Raw genomic sequence first — 21,181 nt, 5'->3', positions numbered from 1 at the left:
CCGTGGGACTCCAGCTGGTTGTCTTTCAGTCTTAATGATGCCCCAATTTGGGGGTTGGTTCAGATAGTGTCCCCACTTCCTCTGTCAGTTGCCAATTTACAAATAATGGCTGTGTTAACTGATCATGCCTAGCTATGGTCAGTATATCATTGTTTGCTAAACCAAACTTCTGGGATTGCGTGATGCAGAGAATCAGAAGGCCAAATAAGTTACATTAGCATAACAGGTCAAATTGAAATGCTATTGTAGTTAGATGTGTAATCCTAAGTAACCTTGTAACAAAATAAAAAAAATAACTTGGCTGATTGATTGTCTATTGCGTCTAGTAAAAAGGCAAGGATTTATAGTGCAAGAGGACGAGCTTGGAAAATAAGGCAAAAATTTGTGTAAAATCTTTTCTTTGGAATTATGTGGACTTACATCTTATATTTGTGAAAAACTGGCTTATGAACATACAATATCACCATTTTATCTTGTTGCATCTGGTTTTAAGCAAGGTTTGTGAGTTAGATTATCTAAGATTGCCACAAGTTCCATATTTAAGGAATTGTTTCCTTCTTGAAATAAAAATTAAGCTATTAAGAAACATTGCTCTTTTTTGTCTTGGTCATATATTGCAACTGCTGGAAACAAATTTAATTCAAAATTGAGATTTGTTGCTATTCCAAACTGCTTTTTTTTAAAAATGCTATTTCAAAGTTTTATTTTTAATTTACTCATCAAAAGTACTACAAATAATGTATTATACAATAGTGTTTATCAGAATACAGATGTAGAAAAGTTTATCCTTAACAAAAACTATTATAGCAGTATTTTGAGCTTAATCATCCTCGTCCTCATCTTCCTCCTCCTCCATTTCCTCCATTTCTTCTGCTTCCAGTGCCTCCTCTTGTGCAGCCTTGAGCGCCATTTCTTCTTCCACAGTTGGATCAAGTGTTTCAGTGACTTCAGGTCCAATAATATATTCGCTCTGCACTGGGGGTGGCAATGAAGGGTTGAAATTTTCTGGACTGTATTTGTGACCCCAGCCAATGTAAATGTTATCAAATTTCCTAAAAGAAGCAGAAGATCCTAACGTTATTAAAAATGCACATCTAATTAGTGATGCCTCTTTCCTCCAGTCCCTCCCCCCCCAATGTATATCACTCTTTCCTGATTAAGTTGGGACTTCCAAACCTCAGAATTTCTATCCAACATGACCCTTACTTCTGGAATGTGCCAGAAGGGGAAAAACTGATACTGTATATCTTACCAGGTTTTCTCCTTTGCCTATTTTGTGTATGTGGCAGAACATCTATTCAAATTTTCTTCAAAGAAGTCCATTCTCAGAAAAGAGATGCATTGATTATACTTTTAAAAATACTCAGTGGTATTCCTCTGCTTACACAACTGGCAGCTTATTAGCTGTCAACAAAACATGTATATTGGTGTACAACTAGTTTGGCTTTAGTGTGAACAAGTTGAGGAAAGTGTGTAGAAAATGGCTTTGGGAGTTCTTTGTAATTTCTTAATAATTCATCCAGGCTAAGTTACATGCCTGGGAAGGAGGGGGACTTAAAATAAAGGTGTGCTTCTTCCATTGAGATTCACTGGAGTTTTTTTTCCTGGATTTTTTCTTCACACCCTCAATTCAGATTCACATGTTTTTAAAAATCTAACCTTTCTTTAGACAGCTTCACCCCAAATTTGGTCCCACTCTGTTCAGTTTTCAGAAGGTTGTTGTGCTGGTGAAGGCAAGGCAATAATTCCAATCATTTTATATAATTTATTCCCTGCATTATGTTCAGTTGGAAAGAATAGGTAGGAAAATCGTGGCTTCTGCAATCCTTTCCAGTTCTATACCAACAAAAGTTAAGACCTCCCCTAATGTTACATGTATGCCAGTGATGGCGAACCTTTTAGAGATCGAGTGCCCAAAGTGCAACCCAAAACCCACTTATTTATTGCCGGGTGCTGGGTGGGCGTGGCTGTTGTGGTCATGGCAGATTGGGTGGATGTGGCCAAGGTGGGTGTGGTCACCTCAATGTTGCTCGGGAGGAACGCCTGTGCGGGGGGGGCAGGGTTGGGGGAGATCCAGGGGGTCTCTGGCAGGTGGGGCGGTAGGCAGGAGGCTCCTCCTGTGGAGTGAGGTGAGGCAGGGCAGGGGTGCCAGTGCCATGGTGCATGGCAAGGGCTGAGGCAGCTGCTGCCTGACACCATCAGCCCCTGCACACAGAGGCCAGCGAGTGCATGGAGGTCTACGGTGTCTGTCAGCAGCCACAGCCTGCTGGCCCCTCGACCAGCACACTCTTGGGCTCCGCAGCCCACCGCCAGTAGTTCAAAGAAGCCGCCTCTGAGCTGGATAGCCGGCTGACAGCTGAGGAGGCGATGCAGTGGGTCATGCCTGGGAAAAGGAGAGCATGTGAGGTCAGGAGGGATGGGACGGAGGGGGGGAAATCAGCCATGCCGGAATGCATCTGGCCACATGGGGCCTTGGCGAGTTAGCAGGCGACTGGTTGAGGAGGGACAGTTGCCATTTCCGGGGCATGGTGCACATGCCCACAGAAAGGGCTCTGAGTGCCGCCTCTGGCACGCGTGCCATAGGTTCGCCAGTACTGATCTATGCCATATGTTAAATAAGTTACATATAAGGGTGTTTTGTCAGTGTACTGGAAAATATAGACAGTGCTCCCCTCTGTGTCATGGAATTAGAAAAGAGGTGGGAGGGGGGGTTAGACTGGAGGAGTTGGCCCCACTAGGTATACTAGACCAGGAAATCCAATCAACACGAAGACTAAGTTACTTTTAATGAGATTGGCTGAAATAGCAGAATTTTGTACGTCTGCATTGTACCTCCTTCTTTTAGTTCAATGAATTAGGAAGGTGTTTGCTGAATAATTTTGAATGTTATCTGGTTATTGTGGACTTTTAGGAAATGTTTCAACCCTTTTTGCCCAGGCAACAGCTTCTGCATATCTCTGTCAAAAGTCATCTTCCTTGCTCTCTACCTTAACCTATATGGATTTACTGGAGTATTTTTTCTGGACTTTTTTCTTTGTAGACACTGGCTGGATGCAACCTATTTTGAAGGTTGGCTTCTGATTCCCACAGCAAGTTCCATCCTATTCTGTCCTGTTTTCAGAGAATTATCTTGCGGATGGACAGAGAATGAATCCTGCGCTTCTTAATTGGTTTCTAACAGATCAGCGCTACAATTTGTAGCTTGAAAAAGGAAGGATTAAAGGATGCATTGTATTATATTCATGTATACAAAATTGCTTAGCTTGATCCCAAATTTTGTTGTGGAAAAGATGAATGTTTACAGTTCTCGGTAGATGCCACTGGCTTGATTTTAGTGAAAACTCTATAGAAACAGTATCTTGTCAGTTCTCTATAAATAAGGAAATCAACCATTGTTTAAGATGGAAAATTACAAAACAGAGATCTTATGACAGGAAACAATCAAAACATTACATTGATCCTTCTTGCCTACCTTCCAATAGCAAAGGAGTATGCTCCAGGCCACAAGTTAGCTTGAAGAACAGCAAGGGCATATTGAGGAACTAAATGTGTTGAAGCTTCAGAAGACCATGGAGTGATGCCTTGAATATCTGTTAAGAACAAATCGATTTTGGGATTTCAGAACTATTTTGTACCAATTATGTCGGGGTAAAACTTACAGAAAAAGATCAGAAGCTATAGAAAAATATGTTCTTCTATTAAAAAGTTAATTATGAACCGTGTAATGAGTTGATTTAACAAAATCACTCAGATGTTGACCATCATCTGCTTTCTCACTGGCCAAAACATCCATGTTCTCAAAACTGAAGAAGAAAAGAGAATCAACCAGGTGAGGTTTTTGCTCTATTACCTGCATCTTCAGAGAGTGGTGTGAGAAGAGGAGGTCCTGTTTCTTGTAACTCTTCTGGTTCTTCTGCTTTCTCTTCTTCATCCTCCTCTTCCTCCTCTTCCTCTGATTTTTGATAGGGATTAACCCAGGTACAGCGCCCCTGCACCCAAAGGAACCAGAGTTAGCAAGGCCAATGACTTTTTCATTTGCCTACACTTTTTTCATACGCCACACTTCTTTCCACTGGATGTCTCCAGTGCCTTATCTTAGCTCTCCTCAATCGGGCTTTTGCAGGATCAGTGATCTGCCTGGTATTTTAAAATAATGCTGTACCTGAGTGTATGGAACATTTTCTGGTCATATATGTATGACAAATATAATTGGGAATGTTCTGATAAACATATGAGATTTATGAAATATCTTCAATCAGGCTTCCTATTTAAAAGTGGATAGATTTTTGTTGTCCAGTGCCTACTGCTGGCTGGGTGACTTTGGGCTCTCTCAGCCCACCTCACCTCACAGGGTGGTGATTGGGGGGACAAAATAGGAGGCAAGAGTGTTAGGTATGTTCACCGTCTTGAGTTATACGGATAGTCCCCACTTAACAACCGCTCTCTTAACAAGTTACAATGGACCCCTTCCCTCCCAAGCAACTTAGGACCTAGTTGTGAAGTTTTAATGGCTGCACACATGCAGTCATTTGACCATTTTCGGACATGCAGCAACAGGCTCACCATTACGGCTGGTTGCAGTGTTCTTCAGTCACATGACCGTGATTTATAATGTTTTGATGTTTTCTATCCTTTTGGCTGATTTCCAGGGGAAAAAAACACTCATAGGAATACATTTATTCAATTAATGATCATAGTGTTCACTTAATGATTGCTGCAAAAAAGTCAGGTCTGGTAATGTGGATGCCTAGATTTATGACCCTCCTGATTCGCAAAGGAAATTCTGAGCTCCATTATGGCTGTAAGTCAAGGACTACTCATATATATATAAAGATAATAACGGACATCCAAACATTCTTGCTCTGAATACTACAAAAACCTAATTGCATACCTTGTGAATTATATTAAGGATAATTATGTAAAACCATCATATAGATGTATAATTATTATCCCATTGCCATCATTCTGATAATATTTTCATTGCTTTAAGTTAGAGCAGAAATAGTCACTTTCCAGGAACATCAATATAGATCTTATTCCATAACTTAAATAAACTACACAGCATAGTTAAATAAAGTTAAGCTGAGTGTCCTGCACTTATTCCCTATCACAATCTTACATCTATTTCATATTATGAACAGTGCAATGCAAGTAACAGGTGAAAGGCAGATCACATCAATAGAAAGATCTATATACATAAATATTGGCAGATTAGGGAACTGGTGACTTTTTGATAATAATTTATTGTATTATTTCCAGCATTGTAGAATTTCTGATGCTTTTTAGAATGAATGCTTGGAGAACACAAGCTGAAAAGAGGTTATTTTGTGTTGGTTTTCTTATGTTTTTATTGAGCATGTAAAGCACTTATAATATCAAGGAAGCCACAGCCATTAAAGCTTTCCATCCTTATTCATTAATTTCAATTATGGAAAAAATTATGGAAGATTTTTTTTCTGGACTGTGTAAGAAATGAAAAATTATTAGAGTTGTAATTGATAGATGCTACAGCTGTACTGGGTTTCTGAAACTTTTTTTTTTACACCACTTAGCAACAAGTGTAAATTTTGCTAAGCATACCTGTTTTAAAATATTCTGTACGTGATGCACCCAGTTTGAAAGGGTATCCAACAACTCTGGCACAGGAATGGGTTCAAAGTCAGGATTTTCTTCATAACTGTCTTTTCCAGCTCCGCCTTCTTCTTCTTCATCTCCTTCTTCTTCTCCAAACTGATAAAACCCAAGTGGACTGACCCGTGTTGCTGCTGAAATGCGGGCGATCTGTGCCCTCAGATAATTACTCTCATTTCCTGGGAAAGGTGGATAGCTCACAATGGCAGCATCTAACTTTCCCACAAAGAACTTCTTAATTTTCCTGGCATTCACTATCTGAGTAGGAGTCACTTGGGGTAATTTCACCCAAGGTTTGCCTGGTTCACTGCAAACAAAATAAGTGTATTTATTAGCACCGGTCCGATAATCTTCTTTTGGTATTACTGGTGGTGGCTTGTAGTTGGGTTTTGGTGGCTCATCTTTTTCTTCATCTTCTTCTTCATCTTCATCCCTGACCTCCATTCCTTCTTTCAGTCCTTCTTCACCAGTTTCCTCTTCTTCTGCTTCTTCCTCTTCTTCTCCTTCACGGAATTCGACTTCAGCTACAATATAGTTGGCTTCAATACCTAAGATTTTGCCCCAGAAGCGACATGTCTGAATTGGATGAGTGGCAACCAGCTGTTTGAGGCCGAGGAATATATGATAGTATTCTTCTGAGCTCAAACCAATTCCAGCCTGTTCAAAATAGTAGGCCATCTCCATTATATTGGGTAGAGGAGTTTCTGGCTAAGGGGAAAAATCTTCAGTTAGAAAGCATAACAATGGAATAGTCTTTATTGTATAGTATGATTATTTCAACTTACAACAGTTCATTTATTGACTGTTCAAGGTTACAAAGGTACTGAAAAAACTGACATGACCGCTTTTCACACTGATGACCATTGCAGCATCCCCATGGTCATGTAAACAAAATTCAGATGATTGGCAACTGACTCATATTTATGATGGTTGCAGGGTCCTGAGATCATCTGATCACCTTTTGTAACCTTCTGACAAAGTCAGTGGGGAAGCCAGATTCATTTAACAACTGGGTCACTAATTTAACAAGTGTAGCGATTCACTTAACAACTGTGACAAGATAGGTCATAAAATGGGTCAAAATTCACTAAATGAATGTCTCATTTAGCAACAGAAAGTTTGGGTTCAGTTGTGTTGTAAGTCAAGGACTACCCATATAAGCATTTTGTCAACACTGCTAACATTGGATATTCCTGCTCTGACAACTGATGAAAATGCAGCCATTTTCTCTTCACCTTTAACATGCTTTTTCTTGCTTTTAGAAATCAGGTGCAGCTGGGGGGTGGGTGGGTGGGTGAGATGTAAGCTCAGCTAGCCATAATAATAATGCTGCTGTGGGAGCCCAAGGACAAGCTGATAACGTTTTGGCAGTCTGAGGAGCTGAAGAGAAAGCCCGTGCTTTAAGCTAATTGGGGAATGTGATTTATGACAGCTTATTGGGGGTGGGAATTGCACTTTGTTGCTTTGTATCTGGGGGAAGAGAATTTAGTTTTTGGGTTCAACTATGTAGTGCCGATGCTTTGTTTCCTGAATAAATGTTTTTTAAGGAAGAATTTTGCCTCAAAGTTCTTTTGATGGGTTTCATTTATCGGAACCATGACACATTTATTTTTACTGGAGCAATCCCAAACTCATTTATAATTTAATCCAGTGTCCTGAATTTAATAGGATTTACTCACAAGTAATACACAGTCTTGAAACTTTCCTCCCATGTAATGTTCACTGCAGTGAGTAGGTCTGAAAAATTACTCTGTGCAAGGATACAATGTGGGGCTCCATCCTGAATATTTTATTGCATTAATTGGAATAGCAGACATTATTCCTTTTGATCAAGCTGACCAACATGGTACAACCCTACGAAACAGTTTATGAAACTTATGATCAACCCTTGGTGCAAACCCTATTGAATGGTTGATGAAAATTATGTAGAAAATGCCACATTTATGTACTATATCTGTGAATGAATATGTATCTTCTTGATATATACTGATGTAAGTCGTCCTCAACTTACAATTGTTCATTTAATGACCGTTTGAAGTTGTAAAAGCACCGAATAAAGTGACTTATGACCATTTTTCACACTTATGACCATTGTAAAATCACATGATCAAAATCTGGATGTTTGGCAACTGGTTCATATTTATGACGGTTGCAATGTCCTGGGGTGATGTGACCATCTTCTGCAACCTTCTGACAAACAAGGCCAATGGGGAAAACCAGGTTCACTTAACAACCGTGTTTCTAACTGAACAACTGCAGTGATTCACTTAACTGTGGCAAGGTCGTAAAATGGGCAAAACTAACTTAACAAATGTCTCACTTGGCAATGGAAATTTTAGGCTCATTTGTGGTCATAAGTCGAGGGCTACATGTAGGAGGTTTGTCTATCTTTTATCTATTTATTTATCCCTTTTCTACAACACTCATTAAGCCTATTACCATGAAGGTCTTGGGACTGCTTCTTATTACCTACTAACATTACCCTATTTTTAACTTTGGATTCTATCGGTATGTGTAGATATATTAGCCTGATTTCAAAAACAGTGGAAAGAAGGCTGAGAATAAAGACCCCAAACAACATATAGTATAGAGTACCTGACTCATTACAAATCTGCCTAACTAAAATCTAATGGAATCCACTTGACAGTTCCATGTCTGCCAACAATTATTTATATAGTAAATGGAAAGATTTATTCTTAATATCAAGTATCTTGATACGGAATTCCCTTTCTCTTAAGTTATTGTTTTGGAGATTATAAGTTTAAGATGTATTTGTTTGAACAGACTTTTTGGATAACAGGAAGTGATCAATTTTTCTTTCTGAATGACACTGTTGTTTTATTTTCAGAGACTGTTAAGGAGTTTATATTGTCTTGTACCTTATATTGCTGTTTTCTATTATTAAAGAAAAGGGAAAAAGGGTACTTTGGCAAAACTGCTTTAACTGTTCTTAGCTCTTATGAACTTTGTTTTATTTGTGATTGACTCCTATCATGCAAGGTTGTGGTTTTTTAAATTAATAACTTCGATTTGGGCAGATATTGCTGCTCCTGGCAATAACTGCAACTAAATGGGAAGAAAAACAAGATTTTCAGTTTCAAATGTGGATAGATGAGCCTTTGTATAGTTTTAAAACAACTGAAAATGAAGGATGTGTTCCCAATCAAAGAAAATGTGCCAGTTAGTCCTCATAGATTGACCAGAAGTTAATATGAGCAATTAATTCTGAACCAGGCTGAAGATAACTCTATCAGTTCTTTCTGCAGAATGAGAACACTTTCCCTGATTTATAATGTTATCCTTTGATCTGCCTTATCCAATTTAGTATGCTCCAAATCAGGGCTGCTGGCTGAGGAATTCTGGGAATTGAAGTCCACAAGTCATAAAAGGGCCATGTTTGAAGACCCCTGCTCCAAATGCACACAGGTTGATTTAGAAAGCAATATAAGATCTACAGGCCCGTCCCAATCCTCAGTCAGATTTCTACCTCAGATATCATACCCGTCTGCCAAATCTGTAGGAGCAGTCAATCTTACACCTTCCAAATTTTGGGGTACATGGCCATAGCCATGTTGGTTGGAGCTGATGGCAGCAAAAATTTGAAATATTTCAAAGATAGAAAATTGCCTATCTCTGCTATATAGCAAACATGTACTTCCCTCGAAGAATAATTTAAATCTGCACTTTAGTATACTCTGCAAAAGGATTGTACATGTTATTGAGGACATCTTGTAGCGAAACCTGGTATAGCAAGTAAACTTTTTTTTTACTCTGAGACCTGGCTGAAACAGATTTGTCCTTGACATTATCTTTAAAGATAAAAATTGGGAATACCTGGGACTGAAAACAACCTTTAGGAATAGTAGAGGTGGACATTTATTGACTTTTATTAAAATAGCCTCCACTAAAAGCCTATCTGTAAAATATTAAAGAAATGGAAGAATATATCCCACCACTTGACTATAAACTCATACTTGATACAATTTTGGCAATGACCGCAGAAATAAAAGCCAGACTCAGAAGACAAATTTGATAGCACAAACTCACCAAATGAGACTCTTACTTCAACTGATGAATTGACAATCCAAAAACGAACAGAGGATGAGGAATTTAACAACAAAACAGGGGACTTTAAAGTACAACAAGTACAATCTACTGAGAGCATTGAAGCTCAAACTTTGATTTCAACTATAAAACCTACAATCCAACAAGCAACAGAAGCTGAAGAAAGCAATACTAAGATGGAGGATGCCAAAGGCCTTCAAATACAGTACACCAAGACTTCAACCAACCAAACAATATTTACAACACCAGCCATGACCTCTTACCTAAGCCAGATGGATTTGAAAGAAGAAGACCAGAGTGAACTAAGAACAACTGCACTATGCTAAACATGGAGATTGGATTTACTGGACCAAAAATTTAATGAGTACAAAGGGGTCACTCTCTATGAAAAATTGATAACTGGATGGTCTCCCTGGATTCAAACACTGTGCGTAGGAAGAAAGGGAGACACACTTGAGAAGCTAAAGGCAACGATATGGAAGCTGCCTGGCACAAAAAGAAAGCTAGAATTAGATTTAAATGAATTTTTCTTCTTTTTCTGTTGTAAGTGTTAGGACTTGCAATAATAAAGCTTAATTTTTTTCTCTCAACTGTTAAAAGATATAAACTTAGTCTATATCTAGGATCTAGATTTTTAAGGGAATGCTACAAATAATAAAATATACTTTAACTATAGATGAATTGTAAGGATGGCAAATAGCATATGTTTGTATTTCAGATATGATAATTATTATATAATGAAATAGATTAGCTATCAGAACATAACTTTGAATTATATTATAGAATTTGCAATGATATAATAAAAGATATTATTTTAAAAATGGATGAACTACTAAGATGTTAAATAGAATATATTTGTTGTAATGACAGAGCTAAAAAAAATTCTTAATGGGCTAAGGGGAAACTTTAAAAGATACACATTGACTTTATACTTAACCTTTAGACCTTTAAAGGAAAGGAAAGTTAGCTATTAGAATTGACTTATATTACAGAATTTGGAAGGGTACAACAAAAGATATTTTCTCAATAATTAGTGAACTATTAAGATGTTAAATAGAATAAATTTGTATAACATAAGAATGCAGTGAAATGAACAATATATGTATTTTAGACAGCATAATTACTATATAATGAAATGGGGAAATGTGGGCTACTGGAAAATTGAGTTTTATTTTATATATTATAGGCTAGTTCGGAATATCTCATTCCAATTAGGTAAAACGTAAAAACAGGACATGGATATGTATATGTGAAAATATATTGAAAATTGTTCTAATTGATTGTGTTATAATTAGAAATGTATTAATTTGGTTAATTTGACTCTGCTATCATAACTAAGGGAATCGGAGAGGGAATTATTGTGGATGTAACTTGACCTACCTACAAATAACTTTGTTATTTACTGTTGTTTACTTTTAACTACCCAACCACCATATTGCTTCATAAATACCTGGATGTAAAACTAAAAAATCAATAAAACTTGTATTAAAAAAACCCCCAACTGTGGCAAGAAAGGTCATAAAATGGGGCAAAACTCATTTAACAAATGTTTCACTTAGCAATATAAATTTTGGGCTTAGTTGTGGCTGTAAGTGAGGAACTGCCTGTATTGGAACTCACCATTTCCTCTTCTGGTTCTTGATCTGCGCCATCTCCACCACCAGCCCTCTGGAACAGAGTTTTGTACATTTCAGCCAATTCAAAGGTTGGATGTTTTTCAAATTCATCTCGGAGGGTATCCAATTTCTTTTGGAATCGAGCACACTTTATATCCTTACTGATGTTCTCAATTATATCTGCTGGATTTTCAGGCCGCTCTTCGAGAATCTTTGCCAACATGTCGGAAAGATGGTCATACCTATGCAGTTATGAAAAAAAACTGTTATTGATCAACTACTGCCACCAATCATTGGCTCATTTCTCTCCCATGTTACTTCATTAGCTTTAAAATCAGTCATTTGTCAAAGAAGTCCTATGACACCTTGAAGACTTAACAAACTTTATTATGGTTAAGATGCTGGGCTCAGAGCACAGAGGACCAGCTTTTAGTTCATCCTCCATCACAAAAGTGTGGGGTGACTTTGGGAGAGAAACTTTGTCCCAACTCAACCAATCTCAAAGGGAGAAGAAATAAGTGGGAACATTATGCACACTGTGTTGAGCACCTGTACAAAATACAGAATATACCTGTAATTGTAAATAAATAATGATATAAGCCTTTATGGTCTGTGATCCAATTCTTAAGGTAATAGTTGATGCAGCCATCAACTATTCTTATGGCAAAATCCCACAGGTGTGCCATAACAAATTTAGGGTTTCAAAGGATATTTGAATATCAGTAAAAGCAATGCTTTTTTTGTAAAAGAAAAAGGTGCCGGAACTCACACGTCATACAACCTGCCTTGCCTACCCTACAAGGTTCCATCCAAAAAAGGTGCCGGAACTCCGTTCTGAGCGTTCTATGACAAAAAAAGCCCTGAGTAAAAGGATATTGAAAACTATTTGCTGTCATTTAGTAGTGATGCAGATATTTGCCCCTTATAGTAGAGTTATGAAATGTATTGTTTAAGACAGGCCACACAACTCAGCTTTTACTCAAGCAAGCGAATCCAATGACAGCTTTGAAAACTTATCGTTCAGCTTGAGTGTGTTTAAAAGCTCAGTGCTCCTTTATAATATTTAAAGCTGGGAGGGAGTGATATTTTTAAACAAAGAGTTTGGAGATAAACGAGATTAATTTGTGTAACTTTTGGAGTTACAGATTTTGCAAATTTACCAGTCCCGATAAATTTGCAAATATCAGGGTCTTTATGTAAAGGCTGAAGTTTCCTTTATCTCTTTGCTGCCATCTAGTGTCCGGTCAGGCTTCTTGCAGCAGCGATCACGAAACTTTTTAAGTTTTGGTGGCCCCGGCTTCCCAATCCGGCTCTGGAAATGCACCCGTTGGTTCATATGTTAAACTCTGGTTTAACTGCTGTTGCTTGAAAACTCAACAATGGCTGGCTCTCCACAGACACAAAAGTTAAACAGAGCATGGTAGGTGAACCCAATACTGTATGCAATTTCTTTTCTTTCTTTGTCCCCCCCGCGAACCATGGGCGCCTGCGGAACAGGTTTCCTGGCCAAGGTGTGTGTGTGTGTCTCTGTGTGTGTGTGTGTCCCTTTCTGCTCCTACTCACAAGCTGACGCCCGTTTTGACGCTCGTTCGCAACAGGTAGGCTTTTGCATTCTTTATCGCCAGAGTCCGAGGACCCGGATCTGGAATTTGGTCTTCATATAAATTCATCGTCCCCAGCTGGGACAGGTACCCAGGTTCATGGGACTGATAAGGGCCGTGACTTTCCGCCTGCAGGATCTGGCTGCTCCTGGATACCGAGGCTTGGAAAGTGCTCCCTGCCTTTTGATCCAGATACCCGCCTCCGGTGAAGCTGCTCCCCATCTGCTGCGGCTGCTGCCAAGACACGCCGCCCCTCGAATCCGGCGTGACGCCCCTCGATTGAAAGAGGGCGCCTCTGGCTTGCTGGGGCTGGTACTGGTTGCCCCTGCCTTCCTGCTGGTCGTAGACGCTCAGCCGCGGCTGCTCGGGCTGGTAGGTCGCGCTTCGTTGGGGCTGAGCTGGGGCCTGGCCCAGCGGCCGACTCTCTTGGGGGAGGTCGTCTGCATCGGGCACGTTGAGAGCTCCGGGCATTTCATCTTCGGTCACCGGCTGCTCTTCGGGGGTTTCTGCCATTTGGTAAAGCGGTCGAGCGCGGGGCTTTGCCGCCTTGCACAAACGCTTCGCGTTTTGCAGTTTGCGCGAAGCGTTGCTAAGGTCAACCGGACACCGTCGCTAGGGAAAGCGGATTGGCTGCGACGCTCCTACCTCCGCCCAGCCGAGAACCGAGGAGAAGGACGCCATCAGGAAACTCTTGGGCAGGTGTGCTGGTTGTTTAGTCGCGATGCTGAAATTCAGCTGCTGGGCTTATCCAAGCAGTGAAGCCAGACCGAGTTGATCCCCATGAGGGTTGAGTTTGTCGTGTGAGCATGGTCCGTTGCATGCCTCCCCCAACGAGACACAGGGCGACAGAAACGGGTGTCCTGGATAAGCCAGATTGCTTCGTTGATTGGGCATCACTCTCTTAATGTATGCTTTAAAGAAAATATAAAAACAACACTAATATAAAATATAATGAAGAAAGGAAGAAGGACGAATTTAAAATGTGCGGAGAGAAACAATAAAAAGAAGATTCTGATTTCTTCTGCATCAAATAGAACAAAATTATCTCTTAGACTCAGGTTACAAAAAGCCCCTCTCACTTTTCCTATTGTCCATTTTTAATCATCAAAGCCATCAGTTACAAGCGCATTTTCTCATTTTATGCAAAAACTCTATAAAGAGTTTCCAGTCAACTATGAATTGATTGATGATACTGAATTAGGCGCTACAGGTACCCTAATGATGAGCCTGTTCTTGCTAAAATGTATAACCTTTTGTTGACATATGAGATGGAAGAACAAGTAAAATAATGTATGATAAAAGGGGCTAAAACTTTGCTTATAATATGCAAATAGAACAATGAGAACATATCTGGCTAAAAGGGCTGAAATTTACATTATGCTTTAAACTTAAAGATAATTTTTTATAAAATGATTTAAGTTACCTGCCAGACCTAAGTATGTTAGAAAAGACTAAACTATTTTCAACTATAACACAGTACTTTTAATTTATAAAGTAAATAGTTTTCCTCTTTTGTTTGATAGTCCAGAGCAGGGAGGAGATATTCTACAATATCTTAGTTGTAGAACAGGGGTGTCCAACCTTGACAACTTTAAGACTAGTGGACTAAGTGGACTACAACTCCCAGAATTTTCCAGCTAGCCAAGCTGCCTAGAGAATTCTGGGAATTGAAGTCCACAAGATTTATATAGTTGCCAATGTTGGATACCCTGTTCTACAACTAAGACTAACAGCGATAGTCTAACCATTTGACAAGAAACTAATGCACTCCAAGTTCAAGGTTGGCATAATATAGAGTTGATGTAGCCACCAGGTTGAATTGAAACCATTCTTAGAAGCTGATAGAAAAATATAGCAAGTCATGTGTCCAGCAGATGGCAGTTGTATTTCAGTGATGTTTTCTGGTGTGAAAATCAAATAAGTAACAAAATAAAGTAACTGCAACCAGGGACAAAATGTTGAATGTGGCAGGATAGCTTTTAAAGTGAAAATAGTGTGTTTTGTTATAGAAATACAACTGAATTATTACCATGGGATGAAATGTACATGAAAATACTATTGCAGTTAAAGGTAAAGGTTCCCCCGCACATGCGTGCTAGTCGTTTCCAACTCTAGGGGCCGGTGCTCATCTCCGTTTCAAAGCCGAAGAGCCAGCGCTTGTCTGAGGACTTCTCCGTGGTCATGTGGGCGGCATGACTAGACACCAAAGGCGCACGGAACGCTGTTACCTTCCCACCGTAGTGGTCCCTATTTTTCTACTTGCATTTTTACGTGCTTTCGAACTGCTAGGTGGGCAGAAGCTGGGACGAGTAACAGGCGCTCACTCTGTTACGTGGCACTCGGGATTCGACCCGCCGAACTGCCGACCTTCTGATCAACAAGCTCAGTGTCCTAACTGGGATCAGTTATTCAGGAAAAGGAGTTGAACTGGGACATATTGTAAGATTTTCCCCCCCAATAGCATCATTCTTACATCAAACCCCTTAATCAATTCTGGAAAAAAATATTTTTTTCTCTATTACTAAGCTTCTTTTTAAAACAAGAGGAGAAATGTATCATTCTGACATTATTGGAAAAAGTATAAAATCACCTTTGGAAAATGATTCAGGAATAGTGTCTGCTCTGAATAAATGAGGTTTGTTGTTGTTGTTGTTGTTGTTGTTAGTTGCGAAGTCGTGTCCGACCCATCGCGACCCTATGGACAATGTTCCTCCAGGCCTTCCTGTCCTCCACCATCCTCTGGAGTCCATTTAAGCTCACACCTACTGCTTCAGTGACTCCATCCAGCCACCTCATTCTCTGTCATCCCCTTCTTCTATTGCCCTCAATCTTTCCCAGCATTAGGCTCTTCTCCAGTGAATCCTTCCTTCTCATTAGGTGGCCAAAATATTTGAGTTTTAGCTTCAGGATCTGGCCTTCTAAAGAGCAGTCGGGGTTGATCTCCTCTAGGACTGACCGGTTTGATCGCCTTGCAGTCCAAGGGACTCGCAGGAGTCTTCTCCAGCACCATAGTTCAAAGGCTTCAATTCTTTGGCGCTCAGCCTTTCTTATGGTCCAACTTTCACTGCCATACATTGCAACTGGGAAGACCATCGCCTTGACTATACGCACTTTTGTTGACAGGGTGATGTCTCTGCTTTTTAGTGTGCTGTCTAGATTTGACATGGCTTTCCTCCCAAGGAGCAAGCGTCTTTTAATTTCTTGGCTACAGTCCCAATCTGCAGTGATCTTGGAGCCCAGGAAAATAAAATCTGTCACTACCTCCATTTCTTCCCCATCTATTTGCCAGGAATTGAGAGGGCCGGATGCCATGATCTTGGTTTTCTTAATGTTAAGTTTCAACCCAACTTTTGCACTCTCCTTCTTCACCCACAACAAGAGGCTCTTTAGTTCCTCTTCACTTTCTGCCATTAGAGTGATATCATCTGCATATCTTAGGTTGTTGATGTTTCTTCCGGCAATCTTAATTCCAACTTTTGATTCATCTAGCCCTGCCTTTCTCATGATGTGCTCTGCATATAAGTTAAATAGGCAAGGCGACAGTATACAGCCTTGCCGGACTCCTTTCCCAATTTTGAACCAATCAGTGGTTCCGTGTCCAGTTCTCACTGTTGCTTCTTGGCCTGCATATAGGTTTCTCAAGAGACAAATAAGATGGCCTGGTATGCCCATCTCTTTAAGGACTTGCCACAGTTTGTTATGATCCACACAATCAAAGGCTTTAGCATAGTCAATGAAGCAGAAGTAGATGTTTTTCTGGAACTCTCTAGCTTTCTCCATGATCCAGCGTATATTGGCAATTTGATCTCTAGTTCCTCTGCCTCTTCGAAATCCTACCTGTACCTCTGGTAGTTCTCGATCCACATACTGCTGGAGTCTAGCTTGTAGGATTTTAAGCATAACTTTACTAGCGTGAGAAATGAGTGCAATGGTGCGATAGTTTGAACATTCTTTGGCACTGCCTTTTTTTGGAATTGGAATGTAAACTGATCTTTTCCAATCCTGTGGCCACTGTTGAGTTTTCCAAATTTGCTGGCAAATTGAGTGTAGCACTTTTACTGCATCGTCTTTTAAGATTTTGAATAGCTCAGCTGGAATACTGTCACCTCCACTAGCTTTGTTGTTGCTCAGCTTTCCTAAGGCCCACTTCACTTCACATTCTAGGATGTCTGACTCATGACCACCTCATCATGGTTATCAGGGACGTTAAGCTCGTTCTTGTATAGTTCTTCTGTGTAATTGTGCCAACTCTTCTTAATCTCTTCTGCCTCTGTTAGGTCCCTGCCATTTTGGTCCTTTATCATGCCCATTTTTGCATGAAACGTTCCCTTCATCTCTCCAATTTTCTTGAAAAGATCTCTGGTCCTCCCTATTCTATTGTTTTCTTCTATTTCTTTGCATTGTTCATTTAAGAAGGCATTCTTATCTCTTCTAGCTATTCTTTGGAATTCTGCATTTAATTGGGCGTATCTTTCTTTTTCTCCCTTGCCTTTCGCTTCCCTCCTTTCCTCAGCTATTTGCAAAGCTTCCTCAGACAACCATTTTGCTTTCTTGCATTTCTTTTTCTTTGGGATGGTTTTGGTTGCTACCTGTTGTACAATGTTGCGAACCTCTGTCCATAGTTCTTCAGGCACTCTGTCTATCAGGTCTAATTCCTTAAATCTATTTGTCACCTCTACTGTATATTCAACAGGGATATGATTTAATTCATACCTGACTGGCCTAGCGCTTTTCCCTACTTTCTTTAATTTAAGCCTAAACTTTGCAACAAGAAGCTCATGGTCTGAGCCACAGTCAGCTCCTGGTCTTGTTTTTACTGACTGTATAGAGCTTCTCCATCTTTGGCTGCAGAGCATATAGTCAATCTGATTTCTGTGTTGACCGTCTGGTGATGTCCATGTGTAGAGCCGTCTCTTGGGTTGTTGGAAAAGAGTGTTTGCTATGACCATTGTATTCTCTTGACAAAATTCTATCAGCCTGTGCCCTGCTTCATTTTGTACTCCAAGGCCAAACTTGCCTGTTATTCCGGTTATCTTTTGGCTTCCTACTTTAGCATTCCAATCCCCCATGATGATAAGGACATCATTTTTGGGTGTTAGTTCTATAAGGTGCTTTCGAGCTTCATGGAACCGGTCAATTTCATCCTCTTCAGCACCGGTGGTTGGGGCATAGACTTGGACTACTGTGATATTGAATGGTTTGCCTTGGATTCGAACTGAGATCATTCTGTCATTTTGAGGATTGTATCCCAGTATTGCTTTTCCTATTTTTTTATTGACTATGAAGGCTACTCCATTTCTTCTGAGGGATTCTTGCCCGCAGTAGTATACCTGATGGTCATCTGAATTAAATTCACCCATTCCTGTCCATTTTAGTTCGCTGATACCTAAGATGTCAATGTTTAGTCTTGTCATCTCTTGTTTGACCACGTCCAGCTTTCCTTGATTCATGGATCTTACATTCCAGGTTCCTATGGAGAAAGAATGTTTACAGCATCGGACTTTCCTTTCACCACCAGACATATCCACAGCTGAGCGTCCTTTCGGCTTTGGCCCAGTCGCTTCATTCTTTCTGGCGCTACTAGTACTAGCCCTCTGCTCTTCCCCAGTAGCATATTGGATGCCTTCCGACCTGAGGGGCTCATCTTCCAGCATCATATCGTTTTGCCTTTTGGTACTGTCCATAGGGTTTTCATGGCAAAGATACTGGAGTGGTTTGCCATTTCCTTCTCCAGTGGATCACGTTTTGTCAGAACTCTCTGCTATGACCTTTCCGTCTTGGGTGGCCCTGCACGGCATAGCTCATAGCTTCATTGAATTACGCAAGCCCCTTCGCCACGACAAGGCAGTAATCCATGAAGGGGAAATGAGGTTTACTTATACCCAAAGTTGGTCAAGTCATTTTAGTTACTGAGCCAGAAAATTGTGTTGAGGATTGGTTATTTGAATCACCCACTTCAAAGAATTATGGTATAAAATGTTAATTCCTACTCTTTGCCGTGTGTTATAATCTAAATGGGTTGGTAAAATAAAGAATGTTATTAAGAAGGGTGTAGGAAGCAATTGGGTAAGATGATATTTTTTTCCATATTTCTTAGCCTTGTGGAGAAAATTGTCATATCTTTAATTTATTCAGATTGCTTCCAACGATGGTTGGAAACTGATCGAAGAGAGAAGCAACCTAGAATTAAGGAGAAACTTCCTGACAGTGAGGACAATTAACCAGTGGAACAGCTTGCCTCCAGAAATCATGGGCGCTCCATCACTGGTGATTTTTAAGAGGAGGCTAGACACTTGTCTGAGATGTTGTAGGTTCTCCTGCTTGAGCAGGGGGCTGGACTAGAAGACCTCCAAGGTCCCTTCCAGCTTCTATTCTATTCTATTCTATTCTATTCTATTCTATTCTATTCTATTCTATTCTATTCTATTCTATTCTATTCTATTCTAGATGAGCAGCTATAAGTGAATGGAGAGAAGACAAGACTAACATGTGAAATGCTGCTCTTTAATTATTTGAGGAAGATACTATCATTATATGAGATACTTTCATACAGTTAGCAAATGTCCTTACTCTTTTTTTCTAGGTTAGTTAATAGAGAAGAGAGGGTTAAACACCATTGTTTTTACATAAAGTCATTTTATTGGATGATACAAAAAAGTGGGACCAGCATCTTTGGAAATGATTGTTCAGTTTTTCATTGGATAGAAACCAGCTATATTGTTTAAATGTAGCCCCTGTTAATATCAGTGGAATAAATAATTATAATAATTTACCTTTATTTCAGTGCAACTGATGCTCCTTTGGTTTTAATCTATTTTTCTTTTTACTACAATAGAACTGAAGAGAAGGCTTCACAAAGAGCTCCAAATTATCTTTAAGGCATGGTTTGTAAAGGACTAAATATATGTGCCCTAGCTCAATTGATTTCTTGACAAATCAGCTTCAAAACAATTAACACTGTTGGTTCAATATACTTTTATCAATGTTAAGCTTAAAAGGTCTCTGATTTGCTCCCCCCCCTTTCTTGGCACCTCACTGGCTCCGTGGCGAGACAGGAATTCCCTCAAGGTGGGGGGAAACACCAGAAACCGAGTCTGCATCTCTGAGGGCAGACAATCTATGTTTTCCACAGGATCAGAGATCAAAGCAGGGGCATCCTGAACTGCATAGGAAAAACACATTGAGCCCAACATGTACACAAACCACACCCCAGGTTCACACAAAGAAGAGCAGAGCTTTTGTTCTTGAGAATAAAACCTCCTTTTTGTATAGTATGTCTAGATTTCAATTTTCTTTGATTTTTTTCTTGTTTCACCCTGATTTGTGGAAACCACAGTTTCTCTTCACATTAAGAAACTGAATTAAGGTATTTACAGTAGAAATGACATCAAGCCAGTTGATTTGGGCTTTTCCTGGTTGAATATTTATAATTGTTGAATAACATGGTATAGGTTGAAAGGCTTTGGGCATTTTAAAAAACAATAAAAGCAAAGTTTCTTTTTCTTATTTTGTAAGATGGTCTTTGTTAAGTGCTGAAATGCATAACATTTGTGGGAGTTTTGTGACAAATAAAAAATAACTTGGGCCAGAGACAGATGCAAATATTATTCCAGAATAGAAGTGACAATTTTCTGGAGGCCAAAGCTTTAGTTTTCCATTTTGGGCCTGCTGGGAGGAGCACAAAGTGAGTAGGACATACCAGGCAGTTTTGCTTTTTGTTTTAATAATAGGACTTGTGTTAGTTTTCATCTATTTTACACTTTCCATGAAGGGAAACAGTTATGTCAATTACGTTTCTGAGATCATAGAAAGAAAACTTTTAGAGCAGACATGTCAAACACAAGGCCTGGGGGCCGGATCCGGCCCGTGAAGTGGTTTCATGTGGCCCGCGAAGCCATCCTGGAAACAGTGAAGGAACAGCCACCACTGCCTTGGCCGTGGCCCAGAGACCCTCCTTCTGCCAGAGACCCTCAGATCTGTCCCACTCCTGCCTAGGCCCCCATAGGCACCCTTGATGCGAACGATGTAGAGCTGGCCACGCCCACCCAGTAGGCCATATGCACTCTAGCCACGCCCACCCAGTAGGCCACACCCACCCTGGCCATACCCACCCGGCCCCTTGAGGGCAACCGCAATGCTGATGCTGCCCTCAATGAAATTGAGTTTGACACCCCTGTTTTAGAGCTTTTCTTGCTGTAGAAACATTGCCTATCTTCTAAAGAAAGATACACTTGAATGCAATTAGAATCTTAAATTTTAATGAAAATG

At 40.0% G+C, this 21,181-nt stretch overlaps 1 protein-coding gene across 1 annotated transcript; it reads right to left on the bottom strand.

Moving 5' to 3' along the window:
* Window positions 1–820: 820 nt before the first annotated feature.
* RSPH6A (radial spoke head 6 homolog A) lies at window positions 821–13,426 on the bottom strand (the record flags this gene model as incomplete). Its single annotated transcript, XM_083367058.1, has 6 exons — window positions 821–1,052; window positions 3,473–3,590; window positions 3,851–3,989; window positions 5,581–6,339; window positions 11,317–11,554; window positions 12,876–13,426. 6 exons carry the CDS (start codon window positions 13,424–13,426, stop codon window positions 821–823), a joined length of 2,037 nt encoding a protein of 678 aa, XP_083223184.1.
* Between the last annotated feature and the right edge of the window lie 7,755 nt (window positions 13,427–21,181).

Source organism: Vipera ursinii, assembly GCF_947247035.1.
Source record: "Vipera ursinii genome assembly, chromosome: 7".
NCBI classification, from domain to species: Eukaryota; Metazoa; Chordata; class Lepidosauria; order Squamata; family Viperidae; genus Vipera; species Vipera ursinii.
This window is presented reverse-complemented; position numbering and strand designations above follow the sequence as displayed.